The sequence below is a fragment of the Callithrix jacchus genome, chromosome 11, assembly GCF_049354715.1.
Source record: "Callithrix jacchus isolate 240 chromosome 11, calJac240_pri, whole genome shotgun sequence".
Taxonomy (NCBI): domain Eukaryota; kingdom Metazoa; phylum Chordata; class Mammalia; order Primates; family Cebidae; genus Callithrix; species Callithrix jacchus.
Genome location: NC_133512.1, coordinates 117449748 through 117466919, shown reverse-complemented (window position 1 = coordinate 117466919; position 17172 = coordinate 117449748). Strand labels below are relative to the sequence as shown.

The window sequence follows — 17172 nt, the reverse complement described above, 5'->3', positions numbered from 1 at the left end:
GTACTTCAGTAGATGCAAATTCATTTACTCTTTGGTCTGCCTGTGTCAGGTATTCTCAGCTTGGGGAGACTTGATGAGCCAGCACACCATTCTGTGAACAGAACACCAATCTGAGCCAGGGACATTCCAGGCAGACAACTCAGGTCGGGGCTTCCGGAAAGATTCCCAAGAAGGTCCCTGCCATCTGGCAGATGGACACCACTGACTGTGGTCTCCCCTCCATCCACGGTGTCCTCAAGGCCAAGTTACATGTTTCTTTATCTCATTCTCCTTCCCTTTAGGTCTGCAGATCTTTCCAAGTCTTTGTATATAAAGGTAGATTCTGGTCGTAGATTATTCCAGCTCTTTATAAACCAAGACTGAATCTTGTGTCTGTCATTGTGAGCGCTATTCTGTAAAGGGATTTTTTTTTTCTGACACTCCAAATCCAGAGCCATAATTGGACAAGTTTAATTGGAATCATTTCTATTCAATACATGGATGGAAAAGTGGGTTTTAACTGAGCATGTAAAAAGGGCATTAATCATGATTCACACAAGAATCAGAATATTAGAACAGGAAAAATTATAGAATAAAGTTTTTCAGGTTCTTGGGTAAAGGGGACTTTCCTCTTTTTATTTATGCTTCCATTAGATTTTGAAGGAATGTCAGTGTACTGTTATTAACTCTAATAGCATGTACCTTGCAGCCAGGATGGTTTGGGGCCCCCTGGCTCTCAGGTTACCTGTGTAAATACAGGGATTCACTTCCCAGCACCCAGCTCTAACATTTGCTTAATAAAGAGCAAATGTGCAGAACCCAGCATCAGCCTGGCAGAAGCAGTAATCTGAACAGGATAAACATGCTTCCTCTTTGTGTGATGCTCTTTCTCCATCCTCCTGCCAAGAGGAGGATATCAAATGAAGGGGAGGTTGTAGTTGGAGTCAGTAAAGTGAATGTCTAAGTGGCACCTGCTTCATTCAACAGATCTGCTTTCCTGGGGCCTCCCAGTGCACATCTGCTCCTGACAAAGCCTCTTTTCTCCTCCTGTTGGTCAGACTGAGAGCAAAGGCCTGGCAAGGAGACATGTTGGTTTTGCTTTGTCAGCACAATTGCCTGTGACATTATAATTACACCAAATCTTCATTATTAGAAAGGCCCCAATTTAGAGATTTTTCAGAGTCTAAATGGGATTTTCTAAGTGAAATTGATTTTTTAAAAAATCTTTGCCGTCGTAAAGCCTAGCAATTGGATCTGAGAATCATGGAAGGGGTCTAAATATGGAAACCGAGACACTGGTGTGAGCTAGACTACAAAGACCATGCTATCAGATTGGATCACTAGAGAGGTGTCCAGCAGCCCTTCTGACTCCGCCCAGCCCAGCCTCTCCTCATTCCTTATAGCACCATAACGTGCATCTACACTGCATTGCTCTCGAATGCTGTTAGTTTCCCCTGTAGAGGCCTAGGGGGCTGGAGGGTGTTAAAATAAGTAAAGGAAAGAACCTGTGATTTAAATAAGGGAAATGCCAAGAAAAACTATATTTTAGGTGAATACAAAGCATCCAATTTCAGATTGAGTTTCCATTTAAACAAAGGCAACTGTTAGAATGTTACACAGTCTGAGTGCACGTGTCTGTTGGAGGCATGTTTATGATACAGAGTTGGCATACTGGAAGCTCTGGAAAAGTTTTAGAGCTGTGCTCTGGCTATTTAAACTTAATTAAAACAGAATAAAACTGAAAAATCAGTTCCTCAGTCACGCTGGCCACATTTCAAGCGTTCTGTAGCCACCGTGTTGGACAGCACTCAAACAGAACGGGCCCATCATCACAGGAAGCTCTAGTGGACTGCACTGTTTGAGATTGGTCTGAACCTCTTGAAATGCCTCAACTGCTTAAGGAAGCCTGGGAGTTCCTATTGCAGTCCTGTTGGAAGGGAAAAATGAAATTTGCCCGAATGTTTCTGGAAGAACTCCTCCAGCCATGTTACCTAGATTGTATTCTTTTTCACCTTTTTGTATTTTTTTGTCTCCAAGAATTTCATGTCCTTTCCCCACTCCTACTCCTTGTTAAAATATATTTATGCTGAAATATAGCCAATGAGAAGGGAATTTAATTTTAGGAATGTCCACTTTCAGTTGACCCTCTCCTTGGCCTTCTCCTAATTAAGCTTTCACAGCCCTGCTGTTGGACCAGACAGTCCTTTTCTCATTAAACGGAGCATCTTATTAAAACAAGAGGGCATGTGAACACTCAGGCTAAGAGTGTGTAAACGAAGTGTGCATTGTGTGGACAATGCTGCTGGGTGTGGAACACTGGGCTGCCAACACTTTCCATTTTCAGCAGCTCTTGGGACAAGGACAGGCCCTTTCTTCTTGCTTCTTCCATTTGTCTATGTCTGGTAGCTGCTGCACAGTTGCTTTAACTCCTGGAGAAAGCCCATGTAAAATAACAATACTCCCTCAAATTTAGACAGTGTCTTTTGTCTCAAGAATTAAAATCATGCAAGCATGATGTTATTTATCCTCATAGCGGTCCTAAGATACAGAAGTGGCCTGTTGGTTTTACAAATGTGAGTATAGTCAACTCTTACTTGTTACCTACAGATTATCTGTCATGCAGATTACTTGTGACACATTTTAAATCCTTGGACAATTTCTCTAAGCAAGCCATTGTAAGCCAAGACCATCTCCTCCACCCCCTGACCCAGCTGCTGGGTACTTAGGGAATATAAATTAGTTTACATATTAGCTTAAAGAAGACATAATTAGGAAGGTAAGTCTGCTACAGGAAAATCACATCACAAATTCCAATTGCAAGGGGGTAATGCGAGGGAAATGACCTCCCTCCCTTCAACCAAACTAAGATCTGGTGGTCTGAGTGCACACTGGCACTCAGCGCTGGCATGCTTACGGAAGGCGTTCCTCACGGGTGGAAGGAGCAAGGCTGTGCACCCGGCACCGGATGTGCACGGGAAGCTGCAGCGCCGCAGCGGGGCTGGTGGCCCATCTTGCCCGGTGCTTTTTTTTTTTTTTTTAACAGTTCTGTGTTATTGTCAGGCCTCTTTATGGCAGATCGTGCAGGTCGCAAGTGGATCCTGACTGACAAAGCCACAGGTGGGTTCATCTTTGGGGAAAGAAGGAAGCAGCTGGAGGATAGAGTGACTGTGAGGCTGTCATTCCAGGTGCTGCTTCCTGCATGGATGGTGGGATTCCTCTACTGTGCAGTCCCCCTTACTCGGTCACCTGATAGTTTTAGTAACCATTGATAATCTGATTTTTCTAGTGTTAAATGTTCCCTTTTCATTTATTGGCTGGAATTATTTATTTATTTTTTAAGAGACAGGGTCTTACTACTACGTTGCCCAGGCTGGAGGGCAGTGGCTATTCCCAGACATGATCATAGCACACTACAGCTTCAAACGCCTGGCCTCAAGTGATCCTCCCACCTCTAGTTGGGATTCTTTTATGAAGAACTTGTCCCCATGAACAATTTGCCTATGCTAAGTACAGTTCAGATAGGAAAGGCAGGATAAAAACTTGATCAAGATAAAGTGTATTGGGATAGATTTCTTTCCATCTGACTCTAAAGCCCCATTACTGTCTATTTCTACTGTTGGTTCTGCTTTTTTCGGGCATCTCACTGCCTAACGCAAATTTAATTCTGCCCTTTATGTGCTCTTACAAAGTTTTGGTTTTTTTGTGGTTTTTTTCCTAAGTGGTGCTCTACAGATTATGCTGAGTGAGGGGATGAAAAGTCAAGAGTACATCTTTGGAAGCTTCCCTGCCTCAGCCTATCCCTGCTCAGATAGAAGAGGCAGGGGCTGGATGACAGGCACATGGAGTTCACTGTACTACTCCCTCTCCTGGTGCCTGTTTGAAGTTTTCCATCATAAAAAGTTTGAAAATAATAAAAAAATAAACAAATCTCCATTCCTAACTCCGAGTAACTCCTGATTGGGCCTGCTGTTCATTTCTGCACTTGACTGTTGCAGACTGTTGGTGACTTCCTTCTTCTGAGGTTTGTCATCTGGGATTCACTTTCCATTTTAAAATACTGCTGCACCCTGCATAGTGCCATTTCTATCCTCTGGGACACAGACTTCAACCTTGAGCGTTGTTCCTACCCTTCTTCCTAGTGATTTCTTCTGGGAATTTACTGTGTACCCCTTGCCTTTCGTCTGTACAGTCAGATCAGATGTCCTCCAGAGCAGAGATCCCCAGCCTCTGGCACAGGAGGAGGTGAGTGGCAGGTGCACGAGCATCACTGCCTGTCAGAGCAGCAGCAGCATCAGATTCTCATAGGAGAACGAACCCTTTTGTGAACTGATGATTTCAGGTGGAACAGTTTCATCCCCAAACCACCCCCACCAATCCTGCCATCCATGGAAAAACTGTCTTCCACGAAACTGGTCCCTGGTACCAAAAATGCTTGGGACCACTGCTCCAGAGCACGTGCATATTCCACAGGCTTTAGCAGAACGCTTTCTTTCCTGCCATTTTCAGTTTAAAGCCTTCTTGGCAAGATCAGTAGGCCTTGAAGTTAGCTTGTTCATCCCCACATTGGGAGCTCAATTTTGAGGGTAATAAACCATGGTGGTTCTGAGCACTGAAACACAGAACCCTGACTTCATCAATGTCCTGGGCATCTCCAGTAATTTCAAGAGGAAATTATATCTCTAAAATAGGTTTTGAAATACATTTACTAATAAAGTAAAAATGAATTCAGTTTTCATACTTGGTTTGTGGGACGAGGGGCATGAAAAGCTTCCTGGTGGTCTGCAAAATCAGGCAAAAGATAGAGTGACCCTCTCTCAGCCAGATCACTGCTTTGAATGTTATTCCAGAAGGAGTTTTTCTTAGTCTTGAGATGGTCCAGCAAGATGGAAGACAAACCCTGGGTGCCGAAAAGCAGCCTGTACACGAGCACACCCGTGAGGCTGCTCTCGGCTTCATGAGAATATTCAGTACTTCACAGATGTAAGACATATTTTAATCCATAAATCCCCCAAATGTACCCAAAAGCCTTGGACTTAGGACACACAGAAAAGGGAGATTAAATATCCCAGGAGCAGCTAATAGAACAGAAACAGAACCACTGGGAAAGAAACGCTTTTTCCCTCCCCCCGCTTGCCCTACTATCATGAGGTTACTCGGACCTCCTTTTGGTTTGACATTGACATTCTTTTCATGCCCTTCCTTTTCTTGCCCTACATATGTCCTCTTTCCATCTAGTCCTTGGTATTCTCAGCCTCTCTAACTGCTGCCTGCCTACTAGACTAGCTTCTCTACTGATTTCCTGTTATCTTCTTCCGCTTCTATACTGGCACATACCATGTATGTTTTTCTTCACATAGTGGCTTTCCTTAGACGTCAGCCATTGATGTAAATATTTTTCCAAGCCTGTAAATGGAAGATTTTTAAAGGACTTCCTTCTGCCTATCACCCCTACAAACACCTGTAGAAACCCTTCCTGGCTCCTTAAAATCTCAAGCAATATAATCTGTAATTTCATTTCTTACTCATGCATTCCTCTCCTTTAATCATGGTCCTGGTTCCCGTTTGGGCCAGTATTTCCCTGATGTACGTAGTTAGCGTTCATGTTCATAAACTACAGAAGGCATTACAGAATGTAAATTTTCCCTTGGGTTTTAAGAAGTGTTTCCCTTCCACCAACTGTCATGTTTATTATTTGTTTCGCTCTTTTTCTCTCAACAGCCATCAGTATTTTTCTCACAACTAAAGCTATTTCCATGACCAACTTGGAAGGCCTTTGGGCTGAAAGATTCAGTTACAGCAAACAACAATTCCCAAAGGTTTCCCAGGCTGTGAGGGCAAATGAAAGGCCCATTCTTCCTCAGGCTGTCTGTCCTGCTCTATCTTGTCTTGGAGTGAGGGGAGGGCCAGCTCTGCTGCTGGATAACTTTGACAGCCCTGCAGCACTGTGCTCTGCTTGGCTCAAGCCTGTTAGTTTCTGGAGGAGTTCAGAAATATATCAGGGTGATGACATCACATCAGACTGCCCTGATCGTATTTTCAACACTCTTACTATTGAGGAGTGGTTTTGCCTGGTTGCTTATTGACCAGTGTGCTAGATTAGCAACTGCTTTGTCTACATCATGGTGCAGTGCCAGTGCCAGTCCTGGCCATCGCTGTTTCAGACGGGAAGCTGCCTGCCAGTCCGTCTGCTTTGATTTCATGGCTTTTATCTCTCATCTTTACATCTTCGAAGGCCTTTGACGGATGATATGCTTCCTGGCAGGAGAAAATCACTGCTGAAAGGAGATCTGTGCTGTCTCTGCTGTTCTTTCTGTTTCTTGAGAGCTTTAGTCTAACGTCTGTGACCCCAGCCAGACTCCATCAAACGTCGTACTCAAAGTCATCTTCGAAAAGCAGTGGCGTTTATTATATCCCTACTATGTGCCAAGCACTGTAGTAGATTTACTCTGTCATCCCCTGTGGTTCAGCAGCCCTGTGAGATGAGTGTTCACCATTTTCTATATGAGGAAACAGGCTCACAAGCCATTAAATAGCAGAACCAAGGTTCACATGTAGGTCTTTTTGACTCAGAAGCCTTTAATGGAAATAAACAGCCTGTTTTTTCCTCACATAAAATGCACCTGAACTACCGCACCATAAGAATGTTGTTGTGGAGAAAATTCGGCTTCATTCTGGATCAGAGTCAAAGCTGTTAAGGCTGTTCGGTCTGTGGAGGGCAAGACTAAAGGGAGCAGCACCAAGTTTCTGAAAATTATGAAGAGTATGATCGGTTACACATTTTCATATACTCAGTTATTGAGCACCTACTGTGTTCCAGTTGCTCAGCATTCAAAGACAGTCCTGCCAACAATGCAAGCTTGCAGATTTATAGAGAGAAAAGCAGCAACTCCTTGGGAACAGGTCAGCACATACCAGGGGCCAAATGAATGGTGGCGGCAAAAAAGTCACAGGAGGGAGAAACCTGGTGGGCTGTCCCCTCAGGCAACCCCATGCACTGTGTGGAAACTGTCAGAAGAACTGGACTGAGTGGCAGGGCATATTTCCAGACAGAGGAACCTGCCTGAGGAAGCTCACGTGGTATCCAGGGGACACGTGGCTGTAATGAGAGGATGGTGTAGGGTGTTTATGGAAGAGGCTATATGTAAACTCCTCCAACTGTTAGCTATTTGTATTTTATTTTCCTGATAGGAGGAAGCAAAGGAATTTTTTTGGTGGGATGGGATGGCTTTTTCCAAACAATATTTGACAATGTAGTTAACCATGTTATATATACTTCTTCATCCAATAATACTGAATACTGAAAGAAGTTAGCCTTGGGAAAAATTAATTCCCCCAAATAAATAAATTCCATTTCCATGTATACATGCACATATGCGTATATGTGTAAATTCCATATACAATAGGCAAGTGATGAAACTCGCTGCCCCAGGAGAGATCTGGAATAGAGTAGATTGGCTCGTGAATGATAAATCTAGAGTGTACAAGGCTGTGACCCTAACCTTTAAAGTAACTCTCATTGGCGCCCCTGTGTTCCCACAGTGTTCCCCTGGTGTTCTACCACAGTGTTCCCCTGGTGCCGCCATCAGAGACAGACCACTATAAAGCGTCATGCTGCTCACTCTGCAGCGTGCAAGGCCAGGCTTCTGAGTAGATACAATCTGCCACCCTTGTAATGTGATTTGAGAGGCATCACTTTGTATGGAAGTTTTAAAAGATCCCTTTGGCAAGTGCTAAGGTAGGGTGATCACAAAGGAAGGCAAAGGGTGGTAGTGTTCGTCTGGGGAGGCAGGAGGAAAAGTGTGGAATTTGGGGTCTGTATTCAAAGGGAGAGCATTAGCTGGTGTGTTGGATGTGAAGTCAAGGATGACTTCAAAGCTTTTGGCCTGAGCAACTAGAAGAATGTCATTGTCATTCATTTGGGAAGAGAGGGACTTAGGAAAAGCATGTTTCACCATTTTAGCTCAAGAGTGATATTCAACTCATTAAAAAAAAAGAGCTGTGTCAAGCCTCATTGTCCTTGCCAAGGGAATGTGGTCCTGCAGCCAGGAGTTCTTCCAGAGATATGGGTCCGACTGCTGTTTGACAAGGAAATCTCTGTGCTGGCACCTGAAGTTTCTGAGTCACCTATGACCTTTTTTCCATTTTGACCAATTCTATAAACCTTACCATGAAGCTTGAGAAGAAAAGCAGCAGGGGGCCCAAAGAGGACATCCCTCTCCCTTCTGAGTCCTTCCTAGCCCTCATGTTAGGTGCTAAGGACATTCTGATATATGGAAACACTCCCAAATCAAAGGCCTGGGCCCCTGGCTTTACCATAAACTCAGTCGTTTGGGGAACAAAATCAGTCCTCGGTCTTTATTGAGGTTTTTGGGTTTTTTTGTTTTGTTTTTTTTTTTTATAAAATTGTTACGTTTACTTTTGAGTTCAAATAAAAAGACGGGTTGTATTTACTAAACTCTTAAGGTTTTGTGTAGCTTTGAAATACAGGGGTACTAGAATCTTCAGGATGTTAGAAGTATGTGCCTTTATGATGAGCCCGTGGTTCTGGTTCTCACTTGCAAAGGGTAAGGAGCCCTGCCCTGTGGACCTTTCTAGGGTCTCCGCCAAAGTCAAGTGACATGCAGTGGGTATGAGAGGGCTTGGGAAGGGGCTGTACTGAGGCCAAGGGAGTCTTATTACTAGGACTCTCTAGGGGCCCTGTGAGAAAGAAAAAGGAGCACTTCCACCCCTTAAAGTAGAACACAAAGGGCTTCCTGTTGCTTAATCAATTGAAATGACCCAGAATACAAACTAGGATTACCATGTGCCTCTAGATTAGGGCTAATCAGGAGCAGGCTGAGCAGATGTGGGGACAGTCCCAGCCTGATTACTGTACCTCAGCATTTAATCATCTCTCTTCCAAGGGCAGTCGCCCGACTTAGTGCATGCTGGGTTTCCAGGCCTCCAGCCCCTCCCCTTTCCCTTGCCAGGGACATGAGGCTGCTAGGTCAGAGACACTGAGGCGATTTAATCTAATCCCATGTCAAAATGGCTATGTGAGAGAGAGGTCTTAAACCCCTACAGTGGGATGGTCATGCGTTTATTTAAGGTGGCAGTAGACCAAAAACTCTACGTAGAAAATAGGAGAACTGGGGTCTCAAGGCATGCGGGGTTATGAAATGACTCCCATCATGCCCTCCCTCTCCTGGGCTTCTAAGGTGTATGGCTGTCCTCACCACTTACTCTTCCCTGGGAGCTTTGGGTGGGGACCATTTCCTCACCCAGGTGTGGCAGAATGTGCTTCTTCCCTGTCTGCGGTGGAGTACAGAAGATGGAGTCTTTCAAAAACAGCTTAATTTGGATGAGTCTTGAATGTAGTATTTTTTACATTGCTTTTTTTCTGGGCTGGGAGCTCTTGTTCCAAAACAGCCTCATCACCTTAAGTCTCACCCACCTTAATCACGCAGTCCCTAGAAGGGACACATGTTAAATCTTAGAGGGCAGGTTTCATTCATGATAGCGAAAACACTCATGGGCACCTGCTGACTGCTGGCCACTCAAAGATGGAGACTTAATCCCTCCCTTAAGGACTCTATAGCCTCCTTGGGGACAAGACATGCAAGCAGTGAGGATGAATGAGGCTGCTGCCTCCAGGAAGCCTGTATAGTGAGCCGAGGAGGAGCATCAGTGAAGAGGACCCAAGATGAGGAGGAGAGAGGCTGGGGCTAGCTCTCGGAGGAAGAGGAGGAACCTCCACCAGGCAGAAGGCATGGAGGTGCGTGCTTGGAGAACCTCATTCAAGTAGTTCATGTGGCTGGCATGTGAAGTGAGTGGGGATTAGTGGATCACCAGGCTTAACTGAACAGTGGCCGACGTGAAGAGTTTAAATACCTGCAAAGGGGTTTGGACTTTCTATCCTGTGGGCCACTAGAACCACTGAAGAACTGTGAAGGAGAACAGCAAGATAAGGTCAGATGTTCCGAAGATCATTCTGATTATGGCAGCACCAGCCAGTAGATACATTTTTGCAATGGAACCTTGCTTCGTTTTATTCTGGGAGAAATCTTTCATGATAATATAAGAACTATTTTAACAACAGTATTGGGCATGGGCTCACATCATAGGAAACCCAAACACATCACAGCCAGGGTGAAAGAAATTTACCTTCGACAACTCTTTTAGTCTCTGTTCACACCAGCCCTAACCCAGATGGTCGCTCATTTAGAAAAGATCTCCCTGCACACTGTAGTCTCTGTAGTTGTAAAACAGGGGACTTGTTCCCCAAGGCTGGAGCTTTTGGAACTGAATGGAACCCAAAGGCAGGAGCAGTGAAATGAGGCTGACCGTTGCTTCTGGTTTTGCTTGCTACTTGCCAGCATGTGGGTTCCCTGGAGGATCGCACAGGTGTCTTGGCCTTGCCACTGGGCATTTTGGGTAATTTTGTTAACTTTGCCTGTTTTGACCAGAGGAGAACATGACTGTGATACACAGGGAGGAGGCAGGGGGCTGACGAGGTTGTACGGTCTTCACATGTATACACTCAGGCCCAGGCCTTGAGTCTAGAGGGTAGGGAGAGGGTCCAGCTGCACATTGGTTGAGGCCAGCAATACATGACCCTTGAGGCTATGCTGATAGCAACTTGTGGTACACTTTTTACTTCATACTGTGAGGAACATGAAATAAGCCAGAGCCACGCCTGATCTTGAAAGAACCCTCTGTCAAGTGGGAAGGCCTGTTGCAGACATGCATCAACTAGCCCAGCCAGCTTATCCATGCCTGTCCCTGGGCTTCCTGAGAATCCAGAGGAGGCTGCCCCAGCATTGATGGGGCTGGCATGGGGCAGGTCCCACAACAAGGGAAAGCTGACCCAAGTATGAAGGGAAAGAGTGGGGGACAAGTCTATCTTGTGAACAACCTGAGCAAAGGCCCAAGAGTGTGGCTGCTAGATTGGGGGAACTGAGAGTAGTCTGGGGGAAGGGGGGGTACCTAGAGCACAGGGTACCTGCAAGAGAGTGAGGGAAATGAGACTGGAAAGATGGGACAGGGCAAATCATGAGAGGCCTTGAAGACCATACTAAATTATTTGAACTTTATTACAAGCTTTGGGAACATTTTCAATGCCATGGCATTTAAATGTTTGAGATGAGGGGAGTAACACATTATGGAAAGATCATTTGGCTGGGTGTAATGGCTCACACCTATAATCCTAGCACTTTGGAAAGCTGAGGCAGGAGGATCACTTGAGGTCAGGAGTTCAAGACCAGCCTGGGCAACATAGTGAGGCCTCACCACTATTTGATAATAATAAAGACAGATAACTTGAGTGACTAGGAAGGGGTGAACTGAAAGAGGGATTGATTAAAGACTAGAGCCATTTGCAAAGGTTTCATTGAAAGAAATTGAAGCCCACAGTTTGTAGGCCAAGGCCTGGCCCTTCAGCCTGTTTTCCACCATGCCCATGTGCTCGTGGAGGCTGGCTGCCGCCTCCTCCCTTTCAGGCCTGAATTGCCAGTGTCGGGGGGGACTGGCCACATCTTCCATTTGTGTGAGGGCACACCAGAGGAGCCGGGGTTTCCAGCGATCTGTCACCAGAACAGCAAGCCTCACCGCATGTCTCATTGCATCGCCAAATGCTTATCCCTAAAGTGGCAACACTTACTCCTAGAAAACAGTTGCATACAATTTAACATTGGAAAAGAAAATCTTATATTTGATTTTTTGCATTAGAAAATATTTTGACAATCCTTTTTTTGATTAATTTTTATCTTCATCAAAGTAGCCTATGGTTTAAATGTCAAAGAGAACTAAAAGGGGCCTCTCCGGGTCAGTTTCTCAATACAGTAGATGAACCTCAGAGGCCCAGCAGCAAAGGTCTCTGGGTCTGGATGTTGGGATTGGTCTAATCAGTTAAATTCAGACTTTCACTAATTCTCATTTTTAGCCTCCTCCCCTCTTTCTGCAGTAGCTAGGGCTCTACGTCCTGAGCCCTGTGTGGGTGTAGGAGTTGCCCTTCCACTTCTCTGGTAAATCAGAACCATTTCACATTTGCATTGCATCTTCCAAAAAAACGTTGACATCCCTCATTTATATCCTTTTTGCCCATTCACTGTAATTCTAGTTTCAGAAGGAACAGGAGATGGATGTATACATTAGTTACAGGGAATCCTTTTTAAAAATCTATTATCGGCTTTCCTTTTTTGGGCAGGCCTACCTTTATGGAGGATATGTGTCTTCCTTTAAACCATCCTTTCTACTCTGAAATCATAGTGATACTGGGGAGTAGTTGGGGTCTTTTAAGTTGACCCCAAAATGTGTTTTTACATTTTACTGGTATGTGAAATCTAAAAACCAGGACACAAGTGACCTAGGCTTTTAAAAATGATAATAAGCTTGACTTTGAAAGAAGGCATGTAGATGGGGCAGTGGCCAGAAGACAGGATAAGAGAGGGAGAAGCTTTTACTCTTCAGGCTGAGAGAAACTTGACACAGGCAGAAAGAGCGTGGAAGAAGGCAGTGTAGCCAAATATCAAAGAAAGGTAACGGTGGCCTGTTCCGAGAGGGAGAAGGCAGGCAGGGGACAGTCACACCTGACAGGCCTGTGCTTCCTAGATACGAGGGCAGGCAGGGCCCTCTCACGGCAAGCTGGGGAGGCCCTACCCTGAGGCATGTTTCCACAATTTCTCCAAACTCTTCTTTCCTGATAGTCTGTTTTAAAAAAGTTTAAATGGCCAGGCTTGGTGATTTGCACCTATAATCCTAGCTATTCAGGAGGACAAGGTGGGAGGATCGCTTGAGGCCACGAGTTCAAGACCAGCCTGGGCAACATAGCAAGACTCCATCTCAAAATATATATATATATAGATATATATATATATTAGCCAGGCATTGTGGCACACGCCTGTGGTTCCAGCACTCAGGAGACCGAGGTGAGAGGATGACTTGAATCCAGGACTTTGAGGCTGCAGTGAGCTGTGGTCACGCCACTGCACTGCAGCCTAGGTTACAGAACCAGACCCTATTTTTTAAAAAATAAAAAGTTTAAATGGAAAAAGTTGATTGCATAGAAGTAGAGAATAGAATAATAGTTACCAGTGTCTGGAGAAGGGTGGGGGAGGGGGCAGGAGAGGTTGGCCAGCAGGTAGGAAGAGCAAGTCCCGATGTTCTGTTACACAGTAGTGTGACTGTACGAATAACAATGTGGTCTATAGTCCAAGATATCTAAATTCTGAATGTTGTCACCACAATGAATGATAAATTTTTAAAGAGATTAATATGGTAATTATCTCGATTTGATCATTCTACAATGTATACATGCATTGAAACATCACAGTGTACCCCATAAACATGTACAGTTATGTATCAATTATAAATCTTAAACATTAATGAAAATAATTTTAATGGGGTGGGAGAAGGGATATCTTTGTGCCTGGGCCATGGGTATATATGATCACCTGGGGCTGGTGACCACGATACCTCAAAGGCAAGAGCTGGGTGCCCCCGTCCAGCCAGCAAACAGGAGCTTGAGCAAGAGCCCCACCAACGGTCTTCCCTCTGTCTCTCCAGGCCTGGTCCAGATCCCTGTGAGCATGTACCAGACTGTGGTGACCAGCCTCGCCCAGGGCAACGGACCAGTGCAGGTGGCCATGGCCCCTGTGACCACCAGGATATCAGACAGCGCAGTCACCATGGACGGCCAGGCTGTGGAGGTGGTGACGTTGGAACAGTGACATACAGCCATATTATGGCATCGTTTTGTAGTCTACTTCAAGATTTTTTACACGTTTGCAGAGGTGCAATCAAATGGAATTAAGTCTCTCGACTTTGGAAGAAAAGTTTTGTTAACCTTTTTTTTTTAAAAGGAAGAAAGGCAGCAGATTTTGGAATTGCATTTTTTAAAGCACCACTCTTGATTTTCTGGGATTGGTGGAGTAAGAAACTGCGTTGTCAATTTCACTGTCCCAAAAAAGCCAGATTGTGGCAGGACTTCTTTCTGCGGAAATGTGTGTGTATACTTCTGTGTGTGTATGTGTGAGTGTGAATATATGTATATGTGTACATATGGACATACACATTTACATATATATAAAGTATATATATACATATATATATATATGTATGAAACCCGCATGGAATTATCTGTATGAAATCAAGGTGAGCTGTGGAAACAATAATTCACCCAGTTTAGTGGGTGGTAGGGTACGTGGCCAGACACAGTCACCCATTTTTTGTTCATACCAGGGTCATGCGTTGAGCTACTGACAAACTCAGGCGGAGGTGACCATGCCCTTCACCAAAGCTGCCTCCCAGTGGCCACCCAGAACTCTCTCGGCTGGACTCACCTGAGGAAGGAGTTCCAGCATGGCGTGGGTCAGAGATGCGCTTGCAAGGTCCGGGGGCTGTGTGGTCTGCCAGCTGAGACGCTCCTCGGGCTGGCCCAGGTGCTGACCTTGTCACAGGCAGATGAATGTCTTGAAAGCTCCTGGGCCTGGGACAAGAGGGTTTTCCTCAGCCTCCCATCTCCTCTCCTTCCCAGGTATCCTTCTTGGTCTCATGATTATTAAAATGTTCCTCTGGTTTTAAGGTCAGTCCTGAATTGGTCATATATATGAACTGAAGGTAACAAGTATTAAGGGTTTGAGGAGTGCGTGCGGGTAAGTGTGCTTGTGTGTGTGTGTGTGCGCGCGCGTGTGTGTGTGTGTGTGTGTGTGTGTGTGTGCGTGCATGGTGGTGGAGAGGATGGGAAGGGGGTGGGAGGGGTTGGAAGGGAAAGGAAGGAAAGCAAAATCTTCCTAAACCAGGATACTCCCATGGGAGCAGTTTTCTCTAGCTGTCTGTAGCTTCACAGAGGAGGCGCTGGAGCTAACAGGAAGGGACACCTGGCCTACAGCCACAGCACCCTGAACGCCCCTGATCTTGTGTGCTCTTGGAAGCAGGGTTGGGCCTGGTCAGTACGCGGAAGGGAAGGGACACCTGGCTCGTGGAAGGCTGGCCATCACAATAGGGTGTGTTAGAAAACAGCTGAGGGCGTTTGCTGTGTTCCCGAATCAGGCCCTGCTTCCGAAGGGACTCCTGGAGGCTCATCTTCCTGGATGCAGCCTGGTGGCCCAGGCTGGGAACAGCTTTCCTCCTCGGAGGTGTCTGGGTGTTCTTGGTAACCGTTAACTCTTTCTCAGCTGCAAGCCCTGAGTCTCCAGCGGCTAAATTCACCTGACTTTTCGACAAGCCAAATCTCTGCTCCTTGAGTACAGGGACAGCTCCTCCTCCCTCCTCCCAGCTCTCCCCATGTGTATGATCGTGTATTTAATGTGTTTTTTAAATGCGACATTAAAAGATTCTTCATGTCTTGCTCAACCTTTGAGAAAAGATTCAGATTCTTGTATTTGCTTGTTTTATATAAAACTAATGTTCTTTATATGTTCTTTTCTGTACGTAATGGGGGGACGGGTGGGAAATTTACATATAAATAGTCCTAGTTCTACAATTTGTTATTTTTTTAATTATTATTTTTTATTGTCATTGTGAAGTTGTCCAGGGACTTTAAAGTCCGTGTTCCTTTGTGGTGAAATAACCTCCAAATAGTTTGAGAAGTTGCCAAGAAGAAAAAAGCAAAACCCCAGTAGCAAAGCATGGATTCTGTGTTGTTTTCCATTCTGTCTTTGACTGCCTCATTCAATAAATAGTTAAAAATGTGGCAACAGGAAGTGGAATTGTTCATCTCTATAGAAGCACTTGGCTTCTTAGGCAAAAGGAACTTTATCTTGGGGCAGCTCATTCTGCTTTTTAAAATGTAGTCCTACTCGAGACCAGTGATGTCCGGCCTGTACTGTTCCGAGGCTGAGGAGCTCTGTAACGAAGACACGGAGGACTGGCCAGAGCCCCATCACCAGACCAACTCCATTTCATGCATTTCATGTATAATGTGTTTTCTTATGTTCCGGGGGAAAAAAATCCTTAGAAAAATTCTTAGGAATTTAAAAAATCCTAAAGATGGCTTGAGCACCTCTGGGTTGTTGTTTTTTTGGTTTTGTTTTGTTTTGTTTTTGAGATGGAGTCTTGCTCTGTCGCCCAGGCTGGAAGGCAGTGGCGTGATCTCGGCTCACTGCTACCTTTGCCTCCTGGGTTGAAGCGGTTCCTCTGCCTCAGCCTCCCATGTAGCTGGGATTACAGGCACCTGCCATCATGCCCGGCTAATTTTTGTATTTTTGGTAGAGACAGGGTTTCACCATGTTGGTCAAGCTGGTCTGGAACTCCTGACCCCAAGTTATCTGGGCGCCTCAGCCTCCCAAAGTGCTGGGAATTACAGGTGTGAGTCTCATGCCCAGAAAGGATTAATTTAATATCCACATTAAAAATCAGGGTGGAACCGGGCATGGTGTCTCATGCCTGTAATCCCAACACTTTGGGAGGCGAAGGTGACCAGGTCACTTGAGGTCAGAAGTTCCAGACCAGCCTGGTGTTCAGCCAACATGGTGAAACCTCGTTTCTACTAAAAATACAAAAATTAGCTGGGTGTGGTGGCTGGCGCCTGTAATCCCAGCTACTCAGGAGGCTGAGGCAGAAGAATTGCTTGAACCTGGGAGGCAGAGATCACACCATTGCACTCCAGCCTGGGGGACAGACCAAGACCCCATTTCAAAAAAAAAAAAATGATGGTGCCTCTCCATCTTGGGAAGTTCTCCCAACATGACTGTTGTTTACTATTGAAGTGAATTGTCTTTCTCCAGGCAGAAGCCTTAAGCCATGAATGTTCCCCTGCATCCTCACTCCCTTTCTCACACAGCTTACTCTCTTAATGTGGTAAGAGACCCCAGCGGCCTGCACCTCCATGCTTGAGCATACCCTAGGCCTCAGCCTAGAGGACCTGCTGCCACCCCCACCACCCCTTTCTTTGTGTTGTTGGGTGTCCTGGCTGCTTTCCTGGTGATCATGACTAGGATGGTTGGATGGGGAGGCCAAGAAGCCTTTTCCTTGGTGCCTGATAGTGGTTCCATGAAGCCAAGTGCCTACCTCTCCCCACTTCTTGCACAAATGGCTACCCTCGCCTATTTTTCACCAGAGAGAAGGGACTAGAAAAAGGATTGAGTACAGCCGAATCAACCACACATCCGTGCTACTGACTACCATGAAATAGCTGGGTTGTCTAGAGTACCTGCTGACCAGGGGTCTCTCCAGAGGTGCCTTCTAGCTGCTGTTTGCCTGGCAAGCCTCAGGTGC

The 17172-nt window shown here is 45.5% G+C and overlaps 1 protein-coding gene and 1 long non-coding RNA gene across 25 annotated transcripts in view; one reads left to right on the top strand and one right to left on the bottom strand.

The window, feature by feature from the left end:
• Positions 1-15656, top strand: part of NRF1 (nuclear respiratory factor 1) — a 142259-nt gene extending 126603 nt beyond the window's left edge. For 15 of the 21 annotated variants that reach the window (XM_035254755.3, XM_035254746.3, XM_078343775.1 and 12 more), the window contains 2 exons: positions 3040-3096; positions 5698-7339. In XM_035254755.3, coding sequence (XP_035110646.1) covers positions 3040-3096; positions 5698-6062 — 422 coding nt within the window. In that variant the 3' untranslated portion in view covers positions 6063-7339. Of the gene's footprint in view, positions 1-3022; positions 3097-5697; positions 7340-13521 lie in introns of those variants that run through there. The other 6 variants (XM_054237711.2, XM_078343776.1, XM_054237714.2 and 3 more) reach the window with 5 other exon arrangements.
• Positions 738-17172, bottom strand: part of LOC118143786 (uncharacterized) — a 39250-nt gene continuing 22815 nt past the window's right edge. For all 4 annotated transcript variants that reach the window (XR_013524277.1, XR_013524276.1, XR_013524274.1 and 1 more), the window contains one exon: positions 738-14443. This is a non-coding gene — a long non-coding RNA (uncharacterized LOC118143786). The remainder of the gene's footprint in view (positions 14444-17172) is intronic.